Consider the following 21,032-nt stretch of genomic DNA (forward strand, 5'->3'; position numbering starts at 1 on the left):
TCTTCCTCCTTCAAGTGAGAATGGGCTTCTCTAATCAGAAGCCTTATATAATACGAAACCCCGTTTTTGGACATGGGCATCGAAGGTTTCTTGATTGCACACCATAAGGCTTCTGACTGTCCTCGAATAGGTTTTGACCTATTAAGATAATATTTCAGAGCTCTGACAGGGCAAAGAACTCTTTCTAGCTCGTTACCTACCATGTTGGAAAGGCTAGGAATTTCAAACGATCTAGGCCAAGGACGTGAAGGAAGTTCATTCTTAGCTAAGAATCCGAGCTGTAAAGAACATGTCGCAGATTCGGATGTGAACCCAATGTTCTTGCTGAAGGCATGAACCTCACTGACTCTTTTAGCTGTTGCAAGGCAGACGAGAAAAAGAGTCTTGAGGGTAAGGTCCTTGAAGGAAGCTGACTGGAGAGGTTCGAACCTAGGCGACATAAGGAACCTTAAGACTACGTCTAGATTCCAGCCTGGAGTGGGTAAACGACGTTCTTTAGAAGTCTGAAAAGACTTAAGGATGTCTTGAAGGTCCTTGTTGGAAGAAAGGTCCAAACCTCTGTGGCGGAGAACTGAAGCCAACATACTCCTGTACCCTTTAATCGTAGGAGCTGAAAGGGATCTCTCATTCCTTAGATGTAATAGGAAGTCAGCTATTTGGGTTACAGAGGTATTGGTAGAGGAAACTGCATTGGCTCTACACCAGCTCCGGAAGACTTCCCACTTGGATTGGTAGACTCTACGAGTGGATACCCTCCTTGCTCTGGCAATCGCACTGGCTGCCTCCTTCGAAAAGCCTCTAGCTCTAGCGAATCTTTCGACAGTCTGAAGGCAGTCAGCCGAAGAGTGTGGAGGTTTGGGTGCAACTTGTCTACGTGAGGTTGACGTAGAAGGTCCACTCTTAGAGGGAGAGTCCTGGGGAAGTCGACCAGCCATTGTAGTACCTCTGTGAACCATTCTCTTGCAGGCCAAAGGGGAGCAACCAGCGTCAGCCGTGTCCCTTCGTGCGAGATGAACTTCTGAAGGACTTTGTTTATGATCTTGAACGGTGGGAATGCGTAAAGGTCGAGATGGGACCAATTCAGCAGGAAAGCATCCACATGAACTGCTGCTGGGTCTGGAACTGGGGAACAGTACAAAGGAAGCCTCTTGGTCATGGAGGTGGCAAAAAGATCTATTGTCGGCTGACCCCACAAGGTCCAAAGTCTGTTGCACACGCTCTTGTGAAGGGTCCATTCCGTGGGGATGACCTGATCTTTTCTGCTTAGGCGATCTGCTGAGACGTTCATGTTGCCCTGAATGAACCTCGTAACTAGGGTGAGGTTTAGACTTCTTGACCAAATGAGGAGGTCCCTTGCTATCTCGTACAGGCTCCTCGAATGGGTCCCTCCCTGCTTGGAGATGTACGCCAAGGCTGTGGTGTTGTCGGAGTTCACCTCCACCACCTTGCCTAGCAGGAGGGACTTGAAGTTCAATAGGGCCAAATGAACTGCCAGTAGCTCCTTGCAGTTGATGTGGAGCGTTTCCTGTTCCTTGTTCCACGTTCCCGAGCACTCCTGTCCGTTCAAGGTCGCGCCCCAGCCCGAGTCTGATGCATCCGAGAAGAGATGAAGATTGGGGGTCTGAATCGCCAACGATAGGCCCTCCCTGAGAAGGAGATTGGTCTTCCACCACAAGAGAGTGGTCTTCATCTCTTTGGTGACCGGGATAGAGACTGCTTCGAGCGTCAAATCCTTGTCCCAATGAGCTGCTAGATGGAATTGGAGAGGGCGGAGGTGGAGTCTCCCTAGCTCGATGAACAGGGCTAACGATGAAAGGGTCCCTGTGAGACTCATCCACTGTCTCACCGAGCAACTGCTCCTCTTCAGCATGCTCAGGATGCAATCTAGGGCTTGGCTTATCCTTTGGGCCGATGGAAAAGCCCGAAAATCCTGACTCCGAATCTCCATTCCCAGGTAAACAATGGATTGGGAGGGAATGAGCTGGGACTTTTCTAAGTTGACTAACAGACCCAGTTCCTTGATCAAGTCCAAAGTCCAGTTGAGACTCTCCAGACAGCGACGACTCGTGGAGGCTCTCAACAGCCAGTCGTCTAAATAAAGGGAGGCTCTGATGTCCGATAAGTGGAGGAATTTTGCAATATTCCTCATCAGATGCGTAAACACCATAGGAGCTGTGCTTAGGCCAAAACACAGGGCTTGGAATTGGTACACAACCTTTCCAAAAACGAATCTCAGGAAAGGTTGGAGTCTGGATGAATAGGAACGTGAAAGTAAGCATCTTTCAGATCCAACGAGACCATCCAGTCCTCCTGTCTGACCGCTGCTAGGACCGACTTCGTCGTCTCCATAGTGAACGTCTGCTTGGTGACATAAGCATTGAGCGCACTGACGTCCAGCACCGGTCTCCAACCTCCTGTCTTCTTGGCCACCAGAAAGAGACGGTTGTAGAAGCCCGGGGATTGATGGTCCCGGACTATAACCACTGCCTCCTTCTGTAACAGGAGCGACACCTCCTGGTGCAACGCTAGCCTCTTGTCCTTTTCCTTGTAGTTGGGAGAGAGGTTGATGGGAGAAGTGGTCAGAGGGGGTTTGCGGCAGAATGGTATCCTGTAACCCTCCCTCAGCCACCTGACAGACTGGGCGTCTGCACCTCTCTTTTCCCAGGCTTGCCAGAAGATCTTGAGTCTGGCTCCTACTGCTGTCTGGAGAGGAGGAGAGTCAGTGTTTGCCTTTTGAAGTCTTGGAACCTTTCCTAGACTTGCTCCTGGAAGAGTCTGGACGGGAGCTTCCTCGGCTGGGGGCTCTACCACGAAAGGGCGGAATAAACCTCGTAGCAGGAGTATCAGCCACTGGGGTGCGATAAGTCCTGGGGACTGAGGGAGCAACCTTAGTCTTACGAGCTGAAGAGGCCACAAGATCATGAGTGTCCTTTTGAATCAGGGCCGCAGACAAGTCCTTGACAAGCTCTTCGGGAAACAAGAACTTAGAGAGCGGAGCGAAAAGGAGTTGAGACCTTTGACAAGGTGTGATGCTGGAAGAAAGGAAGGTACAAAGTTGCTCCCTTTTCTTAAGAACTCCTGACACAAACATTGAAGCAAGCTCGCCAGATCCATCCCTAATAGCTTTATCCATGCAGGACATTAACAGCATGGCCGAGTCCTTGTCCGCAGGGGAGGTCTTCTTGCTAAGGGCCCCCAGGCACCAGTCTAGAAAATTGAACATCTCAAAGGCACGAAATACGCCCTTTAGGAAGTGGTCTAGATCGGAGAAGGTCCAGCAAACCTTAGAGCGCCTCATTGCTGTTCTACGAGGAGAGTCGACCAAACTTGAGAAGTCAGCCTGGGCAGAGGCAGGTACTCCCAAGCCTGGTTCCTCTCCTGTGGCATACCATACGCCCGCTTTAGAAGTGAGCTTAGTCGGTGGGAACATAAAGGAGGTCTTCCCTAGTTGCTGCTTAGACTGCAACCACTCCCCTAAAATTCTTAAAGCTCTCTTAGAGGACCTTGCAAAGACGAGCTTAGTATATGTTGACTTGACAGGCTGCATGCCCAGCGAAAACTCAGATGGCGGAGAGCGGGGGGTAGCAGAGACAAAATGGTCCGGGTATACCTCTCTGAAAAGAGCCAGGACCTTACGAAAGTCAATAGGTGGAGGAGAAGACTTGGATTCTTCCACGTCTGATGAGGGATCCAGGTGCGCAGCTTCCTCATCAGAAACCTCATCACCAGAGTGTAGAGAAGTGAGAGGTAATGGAACAGTGGTATGCTGAACAGCAGAATCTGAACAAGCGGGTGCAAAAACGCTTGTGGTTTCATCCTCAAGTCTCTGTTGATGAGTTAAAACCTGAGGTTCAGGCTGCAAAGGCTGGTCAAAAAGAGTAGCGGAAGGTAGGCGCATGGGTTGAGGAGGCTGACTCCTGGCATGAGTGTCTTGACTCAAGAGTTGCGCTTGCTGTAAGGGTTGCGGATGCGCAGTAGCAGGTTCCTGAGGAACGAGTTGAGGTTCCTGAGGTGTGAGCTGCGAGAGTTGAGGAAGCGGCTGCGCAGAACGCAGTTCTTGTCTCGCGAGTTGAGGTTCCTGAGGCGCAAGGCTAAGGTGTTGAGGCTCTCGCCTTGAGGAGGGTTGAGGTCGCTGCAGCGAGAGCTGAGGTGTCTGCCTCATGGATGGAAGAGGTTGTCGTACCTCAAGAGAGTGTTGCCTCACTGGTGGAACCGCAAGCGGAAGCGGAGGAAGTAAGGCATAAGCTTCCTGTTCCCATTGCTGAGGTTGCCTTAAGGAAGGCGGAGGTTGCTGCACACCGCTGGAAACTAGCAACTCAGTACGCGGTAAGGTATCCTGAGGAGCCTCAACATCGTACGCCTGGCAGACTGGACTGCGGTTAGGCGGAGCGATCGCAGGAGGAGGTGTAACCTTCTCAGCCTGACACTCACGCATTAAGACCGCAAGCTGTGACTGCATGGACTGCAGTAAAGTCAACTTGGGGTCGGCAGACACTAAGGTCTGCTGAGGCAAAGCCTTAACAGAAGATGAGGTCTGTTGCGGCAGCACCTTACCCCTCTTAGGAGGAGTGCAGTCACCTGATGACTGCGGAGAGTCAGAGCTAATCCAATGACTGCAGCCAGGTTGTAGAGCTCTTGAGGTCTGGACTTTGCGTTTGAGAGGTCTTGAGACCTGAGTCCAGCGTTTTCTCCCTGACAATTCTTCAGCAGACGAGTAAAAGACGGGCTCAATCGTCTGCGGGTGGGAGTGACGGTCTCTGTAAGACACGCCCGCAACCACCGAGGATACTTCTGTGCGCCGATCAAGGCCTGCCGAACCCTTTTGCCCTTCGACATTGCTTCTCCCCTGGGCTTGGGAGCTTGCAAGAGGTCCCGGACTGGGAGGACGACTGGCACGCACAGAAGTACCCTCACGCACCACACTGACACTGACACTAGCACTTGGCACTGCACTGACACTAGCACTTGTCACAGCACTGGCACTATTACCTCCCACTGCACTTTTGACCTTAAGTTCCTTGACTTCGGCCATAAGAGACTTATGATCACTAACCACCGATTCCACTTTGTCACCTAAAGCCTGAATGGCACGCAAAACAACAGACATATCAGGTTGAGGGCAAATAGTAGGTTTGGGGGTAGCCACTACAGGGGGAGGAAAAGGTAGGGGATCATGAGGTGAGGAAAAAAGTGAAGAGCGAGAAGAACTCCTCCTAACTCTCTCTCTCTCTAACTTGGTTGGATATTTCAAGAATCGGACAAATTCAAGTTCCGAAAGTCCGGCGCATTCCTCACATCGATCTTCCAACTGACAGGGTCTTTCCCTACAGTCAGAACAAGCGGTGTGAGGATCTACCGAGGCCTTCGGAATACGCCTATTACAAGACCTACATCGTCTATGGGGTGGGGCTTGTGAAATGTCAGACATCTTGAATCAAAGAGTTAGCCAAGGGGGATTCCAAATCAAGCAAAAAGATCGTTAACCATTAATCAGAACTAAATAAAAGCTATCTAAGCTAATAGAGAAGTTTCCAGTATAGCGACAGCCGAAATCTGAGAGAAATACTTCACCAAAAGCCGTGAACAATACTCCAAGATTATAAGCGTATCCCAGAACGTCTTGCCGGAAGCACGACAGAGAAAAAATTGAGGAGGTGTCAACAAGAAGTACTGTAGTACCTGGCCACAGGTGGCGCTGGTGAGTACACCCCCTTCTAGTATAGTGATAGCTGGCGTATCCCTCCCGTAGAATTCTGTCGGGCAACGGAGTTGACAGCTACATGATTATCGGGTAAGTTTAATATTGAAAAAATATATACTGCAAAATGTGCTGGGAAAAAAATAACCCCCTGGGGGTTAAGGGTTGGAAATTTCCAAATACTCCGGGGGTAAAAGGGTTAAAAGCTTCAGTCTTGCCAAAAAGTACATAACCAATATTTTATGTCCCTTGAGACCAGAACTAAGTGCATAATTGGTCCTCGAAAAGGTTAGAGTTTGACACCTCTAGTTGAACACTATCGATTATTATTATCAATATTACTAAGCTACAACCCTAGCAGTACCAGCTGAACTCGGCTGAGTCCCTGGTTAGGCTGGAGGAACGTAGAGAGTAGAGGTCCCCTTTTTGTTTTGTTTCTTGTTGATGTCGGCTACCCCCCAAAATTGGGGGAAGTGCCTTTGGTATATGTATGTATGTACTAAGCTACAACCTTGGTTGGAAAAGCAGGATGCTATAAGCACAAGGGCTCTAAGAGGAAAAAAATAGCCCAGTGAGGAGAGGAAATACATAAACTTCAAAATTAGTAATGAACAATTTGGAACTTTCCAACCCTTAACCCCCTGGCCTTTTTTTTTTAAGCACATTTTGCAATATATATATTTTTAAATTGCTCTAACAGCCTTAATTTTCATCATAAAGAGGTCAGGTTGGTCTCATTCTTTTGGAAAATGCCTGAAGTTTCTCAAAGTTATCAAAAAGATGCAAAATAAAAATGTGAATAACAGTTTTTCGCAAAAACGTACCAGTACGTCCATGGGGGTAAAGAGATGAGTTTTGTGAAACGTACCAGTATGTCCATTGGGGGTAAAAGGGTTAAAATAAAATACTTCAAGAAAAGTTACCACATTAAAACAGATCTTTCTTATATAAACTAAAAAGAGACATGTCAACCTGTTCAACATGACATTCACTGCAAGTTTGAACTTTTAAAAGTTCCATCAGTTCAACTACCTGATTAGGAAGATCCTTCCACAACTTACAGTCTGTGTTTGGTATCTTTAAAATTTATCCAGTTCAAACCCCCTACTTACAAATTATTGAAGTTGAGCAATGCTCATTTTTACAATGACAATAAAACTTACCAATAGGACATTGACCAATCGGATCATGGTCTGTTAAACAGACAAGCACAAGTAATGTAAACTTCAAAGTACTCAATTTGGAAGAAATTTTAAGCTTAACTTTATGCCGATACATAAGATTTCATTATCCCGAACACGAAGACTGAAATACTGTATATACATGTAAAATGCAGACAAAATATTTCCATTTACTCCACCCGCAATTTTATAAACCTTACAACCAAGTGATTTGCTTTGGCTGAAATCAACAGGAGAGTCCATACCAAACCTAATATTGCTTGGAGAACGTACGGAGGGATCTTGATTATGATGGATCCACAATAACTTGAAAAAAAAAAGGAATCACATCCTCTGCAAAGAACACATTTCAAGAGTTAACTTTCCAAAGATAAACTCAAGAATAAAGAAAAGTTTGAATGCAACCTTAAGAAAGACCTTTAGAACTCAAGATACTTATTGTATATTTTATCATTTTTCTCAAGTGATTATTAATTACAGTATATTGATTTATAATTTTGTAAAAAAATTAAGTTCACATCTGTATTTTGGTAATGGAATAATTACGAAAAGAATGTAAATCAATAAAAAGTAGTATTTTTATGATAAGAAAAAAAGTTACAACAGATGCTCCAACTTTGATTGGTAGGTTTCATAAATAGATGGCTGGTCCTACTTTATGAAATCCGCTGAAATTTCCCCATAAACGATCAGCAACTGAACATCAAATGCTATGGAAAATATATTGCAGTTGAGACGTAATGATCGCCCAAGTAGTTTACTGATGACGGTTCTCGTCCTAAGTGATGTTCGGTATAAGAATAAAATGGCAAACCAATGTTCCAAATTGGATGTTCAGTAGATGTTACCTGTTGTACACCCTTCAACTTTCCACAAAGGATAGTGTTCAGTAGATGTTACCTGTTGTGCATCCTTCACCTCTCCATAAAGGATAGTGTTCAGTAGATGTTACCTGTTGTGCATCCTTCACCTCTCCATAAAGGATAGTGTTCAGTAGATGTTACCTGTCGTACATCCTTCACCTCTCCATAAAGGATAGTGTTCAGTAGAAGCTGTTACCTGTTGTACCTCCTTCAACTCACCCTGAAGGATAGTGTTCAGTAGATCTCACCTGCCGTACATCCTTCAACTCTCAATAAAGGATAGTGTTCAATAAAGACATTCTACATTTTCTGATGAAATTTAAGATAGATGCCCTCACACATATGTCTAACTGTGCTGAACCTGTTAGATATCCGTTGATTACACCGAAAAAATATATAGAAGTCCAGCATGTCCAGTACTTCCAGTGTTTTGAATAGACTACATAATTAAGGTATGTGCAATTGGAGATGCTATCTCTGCTTAACTACTGAGTGTACATTGACTTTGGAGTTTCCTAGTCCTCTAGAGATTAAGAAATTGAACACAAATAATGAATTTAATGGCTTTCAATACTATATGGTTTTAAAGGACTTTGAAAGTACACCATACAAACTCTAAATTCTTTATTCTTTAAACAGAAGATATATTTTGTAAATTACCTTTAGACTGTACCTATATGTCGTTAGTTTAATATAAAGGCCCGGAAATATTAATCTGTAGTGTGGCTTGGCCCCGCAACTGGGCCCCATTCATCATCGGATTCCATCTTTTTGGGGATAGCCGAAAAAGAAATCGCAGTGGTTCCGCCGTTTTGAGGATTCAAGGTTGAATCCCTTGTCGTGCTTCTTGTGGCCCTGAAAAAAACAATGGCATGAAATGCTTACAAATTCAACTCTACATGTAACTGTTAACCCTTTTACCCCAAAAGGACGTACTGGTACGTTTCACAAAACTCATCCCTTTACCCCCATGGACGTACCGGTACGTCCTTGCAAAAAAATGCTATAAAAAATTTTTTTGAATATTTTTGATAATTTTTTGAAAAAAAATCAGGCATTTTCCAAGAGAATGAGACCAACCTGACCTCTCTATGGCAAAAATTAAGGCTGTTAGAGCAATTCAAAAAAAAAATACTGCAAAATGTGCTGGGGGAAAAATAACCCCTTGGGGGTTAAGGGTTGGAAATTTCCAAAGAGCCTGGGGGTAAAAGGGTTAATGATTCCCTAACGTCAAGTTTCGAACGTAGTGCTGTTTAATATAAAATCACCAAAACAACAATACTATTTATAGCATGGAAGGAATTATCAAAATTTTGAAACAAGTCTTAATAAATATTAACTCATGGCTGCCAATCCAAAAAGCACTGTATTACAAACCCACCATAATTCTATAAATCAAGCTCTTTATATTCCCAAATGTTAAACTATTAAAACTTCAAAAGTTCAAAGTTGGAGCAAATGTTTTTATGTTGACCAGGCTGACATGAGTCTTTATATAGTTTATATATGACATATCTATTATGACGTTGTTACAGTTTTTAGAATGATTTACTGTTAATTTGTTCTCATCATCTATTTATTTCCTTATTTCCGTTCCTCACTGGGCTATTTTTTCCTATTGGAGCCCTCGGGCTTATAGCCTCTTGCTTTTCCAACTAGGGTTGTAGCTTGGCTAGTAATAATAATAATAATAATCATGTAAAAAAGCATCCAGGATTGCAATATTCGAATCCTAAGGCCATAATCCTCCAATAATTTTTATATGACATATTGTATATTGTACAGTACTAGAGAAATAGATATATATATATATATATATATATATATATATATATATATATATATATATATATATATATATATATATATATTATCTTTATTATTATTATTACTAGCTAGGCTACAACCCTAGTTGGAAAAGCAAGATGATATAAGCCCAAGGTCTCCAACAGTTAAAAATATCCCACTAAGGAAAGGAAAGAAGAAAATAGATAAATGATCTGAGAAATGATGAACAATTGAAATAAAATATCTGAAAAACAGTAATAACATTTAAAAAGATATTTCATATATAAACTATAAAAAAAAAAAACTTATGTCAGCCTGTTCAAAATAAAAAGATTTGCTTCAAGTTTGAACTTTTGTTCTCCCGAAAATGTATGCAAGAGCCCTAGTAACCTTCATATGAAAATGGAAAATACGAAAAGGCAAGAGAAGACTGTTCTATGACAGAATTTCAGCTTGATTTTATTAGTTCCCTTGCTATATTTATATTATAGTGTGGTGAGAAGACTTACTACAGTAAAAATATAAGGGGACATTCATATTACTAAAACGTAAGACTGGCATTCAGACTTTATAATACACAGTTGGTAAAAGAATCAATGAAGAACACTTCCTAATAATTAATGGAGAACAAGAGAACCTACTTTTAAGGTTGGTTATAACATTTACTAATAAAACAAGGTTTGAAAAAGGATGAATTGAATTTTTTATTAAATCACGTCACCCAGAGGGCTACCACTTACAAGCAGCGCACACTGCATGATAACCTTCCAAGAATTAGATTGGATTTATGAATTTAGGGAAAGTGCTGGAGTTTGTGAGACCCTTCCGTACCCAAATGCAACTGGGGAAAAACCCTTCGGTTATTATTATCATTTCTAGCAAAGCTACAACCACAGTTGGAAAAGCAGAATGCTTGCAAGCCCAAGGGCTTCAACAGGGAAAATAGCAAGAAAGAAAGGAAATAAGGAAATAAACTATATGTGAGAAGTAATGAATAAGAAATATTTTCTTAAAATCAGTAGCAACGTTAAAATATATCTGTCATTTATAAACTCTGAAGAAAAACTTTTGTTAATCTCTTCATCATAAAAATCTTCGCTGTAAGTTTGAACTTCTGAAGTTCACAGAATCAACTGCCAGATTAGAAAGTTCATTCTACAGTCAAGTAATACCTGGAATGAAATTTCTAGAATACCCTTTTGATGAACAATTAGAATTACTATGAGATACAAGTTTGAAGAGTTGGAAGACCCAGGCCTACTTGGCTGAGGGTTATGAAACGTGAAGTAGGAGATGATGAAAGGAGAAGTATTGATTAAAAGCTCAAGATAGAGACGACTGGCAAAATCCAGCCGAGGCCCTTTGCATTAACACTTTTACCCCCGGGGTATTTGGAAATTTCCAACCCTTAACCCCCAGGGGGTTGTTTTTTTCCCAGCACATTTTGCAGTGTATTTGTTTTAAATTGCTCTAAAAGCCTTAATTTTTGTCATAGAAATTTTTATAGCATTTTTTTGCAAGGACGTACCGGTACGTCCATGGGGGTAAAGGGATGGCTTTTGTGAAACGTACCAGTACGTCCTTTGGGGGTAAAAGGGTTAATAGGGAGGAAGATATACATCCATATTTTCAGATAGATACCCAGATTTCAGTAGGAAAAATATCTATATTTCAGGATGAAACACCATTAGGTTTCAGGATGAAAAACCGCCTATTTTGGAATGATAAATACCCAAATCTCAAGATGTTATGTAGCCAAATTTTAGAGTACATACATCATCATATACCAAAGGTACTTCCCCCAATTTTGGGGGGTAGCCGACATCAACAAAGAAACAAAAACAAAAAGGGGACCTCTACTCTCTACGTTCCTCCCAGCCTAACAAGGGACTCAACCGAGTTCAGCTGGTACTGCTAGGGTGCCACCGCCCACCCTCCCACATTATCCACCACAGATGAAGCTTCATAATGCTGAATCCCCTACTGCTGCTACCTCCGTGGTCATCTAAGGCATCGGAGGCAGCAGCAGTAGAGTAATATAACAAATTTGTCGGAGGGTTTGTATCCACGCCGGAACAAAACTAATTTCAGAAGACAAACAGCCAGGTTTCAGGCTATATAGCCATATTTTAGGACAGTTTGCCAAACTTAAAACAGACAGATATCTGAAACTATGATGATTACTTAAAAAATTATCGTTACCTTCAATGTACCATCCACTTCGACATCATACAGGTAACTAATGTTCCAAAATCGTATCACGTCATCCATGGCACAGGAAGCCAAAAAGATGCCGTCATGCCATGAGACCGATATATTCTCAACACCGAATCTCTTGTGCTGCCCAACAATGCCGACAAATCTATGAGCGTAGAGGTGCACAGCTCTGAGGGGAGAAAAATCAAACAAGTTTACAATTAAAAGTCATCTTATGTCCCAAGAATTTACTCCATTAAAATTAAACTTATAAACATAATCTTAACAAAATAATCTGTATTTCCATATTCATAGACATAAAGAGGTTTCATAATTCAAATTTTTTTCTTATAAGATAAGCTATTACATCTTCAAGTTGCAAGATGAGTTATGAGTGCTCTTAACCATCTGCTTAAAGTCTAAATACACTGGATTGAAAAATTATCGGTGCCAATTCGCATGAAATATTTTGGACCACAGTACGAAAGTCACTGAAATATAAGTGTCTGACATCCCAAACTTGGCAAGCAGGAGATCGTCGACGAGCAGGAGAGCGTTGGCGAGCAGGAGAGCGCTTGTGCGCTAGCCCTGCTCGCGTAAGGGAAGAATCCCTTAGCCCCGAAGGGACCGTTGCCCGTCGGGTGACGAGTTCTCCAGAAGGCGAAGATCCGGCAGATGGTGAGCGGTCTGCAGAGAGGTTCAAGGAGGGCGGAGCATTCGGTTGAGGCTGACGAGGAGAGTCCCCCCCGGAGGACGAAGACCCAAAAAGGCGCCTCTTAGTCCCCCTGTAAGGGGAAGGGAGGCCCTTGTGGCGTAGAGGGCGGTGAGCCTTACGGAGGAGGCGGCCTCGGGGGAGATCGTCGGGACCATCGGTCCTCCGAAGGGGAGTCTCCGTCAAAACACTTCCCTCAGAAGGAAGCTGGGCAGCTGTCGAGACCGAAGGACTCACTTCCCCCTTCGAAGGATGCACGGAAGGAGGAGGAGAGCCTTGAGCACCATCACCAGCAACAGCACCTGCGGCGGAAGGCCCAGCCACGTCGGAGGCCTCTGTCACCACGACGTCGACAATAGACAGAGGGTCTACCTCCGCTACCACCGGCGACTGTTTAACAGCGGCCCCCAACAAGACAAGGTCAATAAGAGCGACCCTGGAGGGCAAGCCCTTAAGCCCCAGGGACGACCAAATCTGTAAAAGATCATCAATGGATAAGGCATTATTATCAATAACCTCCCCCGGAGGAGGAGGGGGAACCGCCTCGCTATGGGAGGCGACGCCCTCTCCCCCCACTGAAGGTAGGGAAACAGAACAAGGGCCTGCGCTCCCACTCGGACGACTCTCCTTAGGAGGCGGACGAGGGGGAGCTTCGGAGGAGGTTTGGGCGGCGGAAGAAGAGTCCCGAGAACCTTCCTCCTTCAAGGCTAACCCCAGAGAATGGTCTCTCTTGGACTTCTTCTTACGCCGACGGCCAAACCTCTCCCACTGGGAGGCAGACCACTCCCTGCACTCACGGCACATGTTATCCTGGTCGCACCGTCGGCCCCGACATTGAGGACAGAGGGTGTGTGGATCCGTAATAACGTCCGACATGAAAGTCCCACAAGGACGGCCGGCAACTCCAGGGCATGTACGCATAGTAAAGAAAATAACTGAAGGTCAACTTCCAACCAATCACACAAGCTGAAAAGAAAAAGTAGAAAATTAAAGGCTGTCACGAAGGCGATGAGCAGACACGTCTGATCACCGCCGAGCCAAAAGTGAAGTGAAGCAAGTCACCGGTGTGTGGAGGGGGGAGGGATAGCAAGCTACCCTTCCCCACCCCCCACTAACTAGCGCGGGGGTAATTAACCCTCGTTAAAAACTATTGGCTCGTCATTTCAGCTGCGCTAAAAGTAATACCCTTTGTAAATAGCGTGGTTTGTATTTCGGTTACGGAACAATTGGAAATTAGGGTTTTCATATGGATTTCAACATAGAAAAGGCAACCCCTTTAGGGCACTATATAGTAGGTTAGGTTCACCGTGCCTGGTCAAAAACTCCGCAGGATCCGAGCTGGGAGATACTAATATCCAAATAGTTCAAGATTAAGGAATGTTACATTATCTAATTTACAGTGCCCCAAGTTAAGTTAGGTTAGGTAGGGAGGGCATCCAACACCAGATCAGATGAGGTAGGATGTACCACATTCCGTCAGGTCAAATTAGGGGTCTTTTGTAGAAGAGCAGTCCTATTTTGGCAAGGGGGCTGTTAACCTTTAAAGGGGGCAAAACTGGTACACTACTGTTTAAAAGGTTATTTAGTTCTTGAATTGGAACATTCATTAACAATGTTGCTGTTGGTGATGATTTGACCTTCATTGAAGTTATAGTTAATCACTGATATGACCCACTTTTATTGTCTCTATTGTCTTTATTGTGACGCAGTTCCGGTAGGCCCTGCTGCTTCCTCCGGTGCCTTAGATGACCCCGGAGGTAGCAGCAGTAGGGGATTCAGCATTATGAAGCTTCATCTATGGTGGATAATGGGAGAGGGTGGGCTGTGGCACCCTAGCAGTACCAGCTGAACTCGGTTGAGTCCCTTGTCAGGCTGGGAGGAACGTAGAGAGTAGAGGTCCCCTTTTTGTTTTGTTTCATTTGTTGATGTCGGCTACCCCCCCCCCAAATTGGGGGAAGTGCCTTGGTATATGTATGTATGTACTTTGGAAAACCAATCTTTAACACACTGCCAACTATACTGTATGTACAAATAGCTTTTGTTGCTCATCTTAAAGTCAAAAATACTACTAGAACCGCTTTCCATCATAAGCTCCAAAATTAAGATACATCTCCGTACTTCACAATTAGGTTCATGGGGACCTCGATCGAGCACCGCATGATACCTTATGTTAAAGTTCAGGTTACGATACATATTCCCATATATTTTATTAATTTGTTTTGGTTAATTACTGTAGTGTACACAAAATACCATAGTGTACTTAGATACATGCCATGTATTAGGTCACAAGATGGTAGAGTTGCGAGCCAACCTGCCGCAGACACTTATCACTTATGAGATGTGCTGTCTCACCTTTGCTAATCAAGCTGTACTGTAGTGATATTACTGCACATACATTACAGTAATACAGTACTGTATTTATTGCACTATCGGTGGGTATTGTTACATGAAAACAAGGGTTTTCATGTTACTTATATGTAGGGTGACGTAGCGAAGACTTGGGCATTGAGTCGTCTTGCTTTGTGGTAGAGCCGCTTGGGCGTCGAGTCGTCTCGCCTTTGCGGTAGAGCCGCTTGGGCGTCGAGTCGTCTCGCCTTTGCGGTAGAGCCGCTTGGGCGTCGAGTCGTCTCGCCTTTGCGGTAGAGCCGCTTGGGCGTCGAGTCGTCTCGCCTTTGCGGTAGAGCCGCTTGGGCGTCGAGTCGTCTCGCCTTTGCGGTAGAGCCGCTTGGGCGTCGAGTCGTCTCGCCTTTGCGGTAGAGCCGCTTGGGCGTCGAGTCGTCTCGCCTTTGCGGTAGAGCCGCTTGGGCGTCGAGTCGTCTCGCCTTTGCGGTAGAGCCGCTTGGGCGTCGAGTCGTCTCGCCTTGCAGTAGAGCCGCTTGGGCGTCGAGTCGTCTCGCCTTGCAGTATAACAATATTTTTTTAATATACACTTAAGGGTCTGGTGAAATCTTTCCACCACACCCTGACTCTCAGGATGGTAGGGTACACTGGTAATGTGCTCAATGGCCAGTTCAGCACACTTACTCTTAAATACCCTGCTTGTAAAATTCGAGCCGCAATCTGACTGAATTTTACGAGGCAGTCCATACCTGGAGAAAAACTCCACTAATTTGTCAAACACAGCTTTTGAGGTTATTTTCTTCATTGGAAAGGCCTCAGGAAAACGTGATGCTCTATCCATTATGGTCAGGAGATGCGTAAACCCTAACTTCGTCCTAGGCAGAGGTCCTACCACATCGATTACCAATTCTGCAAAGGGTTCTCCAATTGAAGGAATTGGGTTAAGAGGAGCCTCGGGAATAGGTTGATTGGGTTTACCCATCACCTGACACACTTCACAAGTTCTTACAAATTTCTTCACCGAAGACTTCATTCCTGGCCACCAAAAACATTTACTCAACCTACAAAAAGTTTTACTTAAGCCTAAGTGGCCAGAAAAGGAGTCCTCATGTGCAAGGCTTAACACAGCCTCCCTAAACTTGGTAGGTACGACAATTTGTCTTAAACAAGAAGTCACATTTAGTTGATGAGTTGGGGGACGACTGACCCTATACCACAATCCTTTCAAAACCACAAACCTGGGCCTGGTCAAATCGTCAGTATTACCTAACTCAAATGAAAATTCATCTTTTTGAGCCTGTATGAAAGAGAGACGGTCACAATCGGATTTCAATAATTTAAACACTAAAACTAGAACTACTGCTACTACTACTACCTTCTACTAGCCCGGGCTTCTCTACCTCTACTTCTAAATTACTTAAATCTAGGTCATCATCCTTATCAGCTTCTGCTGCACGCTTAGCAGAGGCTCGAGTAGTTATTGCCACAGGGCAAGCCGTGACCGAAACAATAGGAAATAATTCCTGCCCCTCTGCACTCAACATATCATTCCCAAGGATTCCGTCTATTCCTGGTATCGGCAGGCTCTCAACTACCGCCAGCTCAGTAACCTTGTGATACCCTGGGAAGGACAGCTCCACCCTTACTAAAGGAGCAGATACCACCGTATCGGGAAATCCTGCCAGGACCACGTATTCTCCAGTATAGGGAACTAAGTTAGACAAGGACCCTGCCAACACCAAAGATCTAGCGGATCCTGTGTCCCTCAAGAACTTAACATAAAGTGTAGAGGTTTCAGATTTCAATTTTTCGGGGTAGACATATTTGTTAAATGGTCATAAATTACCAGTGGACTCACACAATACAGGTTTTACTTTACCTACATCTGGTTCACTACTAACCTGGGGATCAACAGTTTTACCATTCTTACTCTCTGAAATAGAATTATTTGAAATTAGTGAGATTGGCGTAGGCTGATTAACATTATTTTGATTCTTTTGGAGGTAACGGCTCCTGGCTCTACATTCAGCTTGTCGATGCCCTGGCTTATTACACCAAAAGCAATTACCTCTAATTTGATTGGTTTTACCCGAATTGCCACGGTTAGAAAAAACCAGTGTGCCCACCACTCAAGTCCTTTCTGAAGCCACTACCAACATGATTACTCATGCTACTATTTGGGGTACTAGATTGGTTTTTAAAGGGATTATTCGACTTAGAAGACAAATTACTATTATTATTAGGGTATGAGGACGAGAAGTTACCTGACCCAGCCCGATGGGTCAGGACAAACTCATCAGCTACCTGACCCGCCTTGGACAAAGTTAAAATTTTAGTGTCCTCCAGATGAACCCTCAATTCTTTACTACACACCTTCTTAAACTCCTCCAGTACCATCAGTTCCCTCAAGGAAGAGAAGGAAGCAACTTGACGACTTTCCAGCCAGTTGTTAAACTGCTCCTCCTTGAGACGAGCGTACTCAATTGGGCTTGCCAGTGGTTCGGAATCTCTGGCGATAGGCCTCAGGGACCAAATCATAGGCCCTGAGAACCAAAGCCTTTACTTTGTCATAATCTCTGGCAAGGCCCTCTTCCAATGCAGTGCCTTGCCCGTCAATCTACACTGTATGAGTACCGTCCACATTTCTGTGGGCCAAGACAACCGGGTGGCAACTCTCTCAAAAGCTTTAAAAAATTCTGGTACGCTCCCCTCATCAAAAACTGGAATTAACTTTAGTGCACCCGAAATATTAAATTTGTCTGATGATGAGCTATAGGGAGAACTAACATGATTAGGGGACCCTTGCACCTTGGCCAACTCAAGCTTAAGCTTGAGCAACTCAATCTCATGTTTCCGGGCCCTCTCGTCCTCCTCAAACTGCAGCTTCAATAACTCAATTCTCTTACAAATTACATGGACCTCCTCCTGCCCCATTACATGAGCAGAAGGTGTTACATGGTTGGGAACAGCCTCCTCAGCTAAAAAGGGGTTACAAAGTTGATATATTGACATTTTTAACAGCCCTGGCCGGAGTAGGAAAATTGGCCGGACCTTCATACATAACCTTTACTGCAGGGGAATCAGCGAACAGGGACAAACCAGGATTTATGCTCACATCATCGACTATGGATCCTTCTTGGTCCGACCCAAAATCAGTGCCACTCTCAAAATCACTGGCTAGGCCGCTAGCTACCTCATTACCCTCAGCCAAATCTTGGGACACTTTTTCCTTAACCAGTTTTAACAAATTGGCCCGAGTGTCAGAGGACTTATGAGGGATCTCCAACCACCGGGCACACTGTACCAAATAAGCCCTTGTCAAAACTCCTAAATATTTCAAACAGTCAGCCGAACCCAAGAATTCCGACGGGTCAAAAGTAAAGTCCTTTATTTTAATGAAAATAATATCCTATGGGGAAGGAAAGCAACTAAACCAAAATAAAATATCAACAATAAATACTGTCAAATCCCTCCAGAGCTGAACTGCTCCCCAAAACACCGAGTACACCTGCGTACGATCCTGTCACGGTCGCCACTTGTTACGACCTGTGTAGGCCGTAGTTCTGGTTCTTTAAACTTTGATTTTTTTAAAGGAATCGTAGGCAGTACATTATTTATGTAACACGGTGAACTGAGGGAAGACAGAACAAAAACACTGGAAAAATCTAACAATATTTATTACAATACACTTAAATAAATTCAACCTTGCACCAGGAGTAACAAAAACCTCCTAAGACAAACAACAATGAGTAAACAAAAATGTCCTGGAGGACTAATATACAGTCCTCTAAATACACAAGGTTGACCTATATCTAATAATCTTAACCCTAACAAAGAAAAACTAAACAGATCAAAAGTATGGCTCATATATTAAGCCGGGCCCACAAATATCAACAAACCATTACCCTATTACTAAACAGATAGGAATAAGGAAGACAGGAGAAATGAAAAGGCAGAAAAACCTTAAAATTACTTACCTACACACACAAACATTAAAGGCTAAACCAAATACCCAATTATAAAACATAACTCAAGACAGCATACAAATACACATACCACATTAAATTAAAGGCATAAATACTTATACATTTACATAAAAGAATTATGCTGAGAGTCATAATTTAAAGATATATGTACATATCTCAACACTGTATTACCTATCCGTGGAAATACTTATAACCGTACTTATCCACACATGGATTAGATGACAGATAGGGGACGAACGTTCATCAGCATCAGAGGGAGTATCATTAACACCAGGAAAACGGGCTGGGCATATCCGTAACGATAATAAAAAGATCGTAACTTTACCTGGGTAATGACTCCCTACTTTCCTCCTCACGGACCCTTGGTCCACACACGAGCAGCGTAACAGATGTGATGACGCTCTTGGATCACGGCAATAGTACCTCCAACAGTGCCGGGACGGAACGACGGCACCGCCTTCCCGCAGAATCCTCAGGCGGGGAAAATAACGCCAAGCGAAGGTCGCAAGTGACACATACACTTGCAGGACGTAACAAGCGAGGTGGCTATCGCAGGTGACAAAACCCCTGCATACGTAGTCCGTGATCCAACGAAGTGTACAATTTACCGCGGGTGGCTCAAAGACACCAGCGAAAAAATCCTCCAAAGGCACAATACCTTATGAGGGAATAAAAGAGGCGTCTACCAATGGCTGCTGAATTAGGATATACGTCTGTGATCAAGGCACGGTCCGAACTGAACATTCCAGGCAGCAGTAGTCTCGTCCATGGCTCTCACAAAACACCAAACACTCGGAAAGAAAAATAAACAAAAGAGTTAATGGCAATTCACTAATTAACGACGAGGAGGAGCGAAGGTTATCACCGAACTCTTATGAAAAGGGCAGTTAACTTTTACTCCTGCCGAAGACCGAATTTATTTATAAACAATTAAATAACCTACTTTAACATAACACCTTCCTCCCCAAGAAAAATAATTTTCATTCACTAAATGCAAAATTTTTCTTTTAATGATAAGCCACAAGGCTGGACAAAACATCAGAAAATGCAGGGCCACAAAAATAAAGAAAATTCAGGGAAAACACTAAAGCTACTACAAACCACTGATAAGATAAAATATCTTAAACCAAAACAAAACAAAGTCTTAAACGTAGTATCTACAGTAATAAACCAATCACAAGGTAAAAACATCTTAAACCTAAGCAAAAGGACAAGAACATAGCAAGTTTTAATTACATCATCAAACATTTGGACAGACATTCAATCCTATACCTGTCAACAATAAATTTCAGTAGGCACACAGAGAGAAAAAAAAATATGATATAGAATTATCCACACCAACCTAGGTCCTGGAACAATTTACAAGAGTACAAACCTTATACCTGAGCTCAATATATACATACCTTGAAACATGGATGTAACCTCAACACATGCAACCAGGCGAACCGAGAGGGTCCCAAAAAAACAAAGGGAGAGATCAAAATTCAGACACGTGAGAGAGCATCCGGGATGCAATTATCCACCCCTTTAATGTGTTTTATAATTAAATTGAACTCTTGTAGCTGAAGGGCCCAACGCAGAATCCTCTGGTTTGATCCCTTCATACGTTCAATGAATACCAACGGATTATGGTCGGTCCAAATTTCTATAGGGAATGAAAAGTTAGTTACATAAGGTTTAAAATGTACCAATGTCCGCACCAATGCCAGAGCCTCTTTCTCAATGGTGGAGTACTTTCTTTCCGCCTCTAGTAACTTACGGCTGTAGTAAGATACGGGGCGTACTTCACCACCATCACTCCTTTGAAAGAGGACTCCCCCAATTCCTACGTCACTGGCATCCACGGCTATGATGAATGGCTTCTGAAAATTGGTAGAAACCAATATTGGATTAGACACGAGTAACATCTTAAGTTTTAAAAATGCTTCTTCGCATCGAGAAGACCAAATAAATTTCTGCCCTTTTTTCAATAAATTAGTTAGAGGCTGTGCAAGGTCAGAGAAGTTTCGGACAAACCTACGGTAATATCCCAGGGCACCAGCCACCCGTTGAGATACTACCGCTAGAGAGTTATGGGGTCTTTTGACTGGCCAGACAGTACTACATTGGATCCTCCTCTCTGGTTACGGTTCATTTTCCCTTTGCCTACATACACACTGAATAGTCTGGCATATTCTTTACATATTCTCCTCTATCCTCATACACCTGACAACACAGATTACCAAACAATTCTTCATCACCCAAGGGGTTACTGCACTGTAATTGTTC

General features: G+C 43.6%; 1 protein-coding gene across 1 annotated transcript in view; it reads right to left on the reverse strand.

Annotated features, from left to right (window-relative positions):
* Positions 1-7,304: 7,304 nt before the first annotated feature.
* Positions 7,305-21,032, reverse strand: part of LOC137637267 (WD repeat-containing protein 55-like) — a 47,099-nt gene continuing 33,371 nt past the window's right edge. The window contains exons 3-4 of the mRNA XM_068369521.1: positions 11,733-11,916; positions 7,305-8,597 (exon numbers count right to left, since the gene is read on the reverse strand). Of these exons, the coding sequence (XP_068225622.1) occupies positions 8,496-8,597; positions 11,733-11,916 (286 nt within the window). The 3' untranslated portion in view covers positions 7,305-8,495. The remainder of the gene's footprint in view (positions 8,598-11,732; positions 11,917-21,032) is intronic.

The sequence above is a fragment of the Palaemon carinicauda genome, unplaced genomic scaffold, assembly GCF_036898095.1.
Source record: "Palaemon carinicauda isolate YSFRI2023 unplaced genomic scaffold, ASM3689809v2 scaffold615, whole genome shotgun sequence".
NCBI classification, from domain to species: Eukaryota; Metazoa; Arthropoda; class Malacostraca; order Decapoda; family Palaemonidae; genus Palaemon; species Palaemon carinicauda.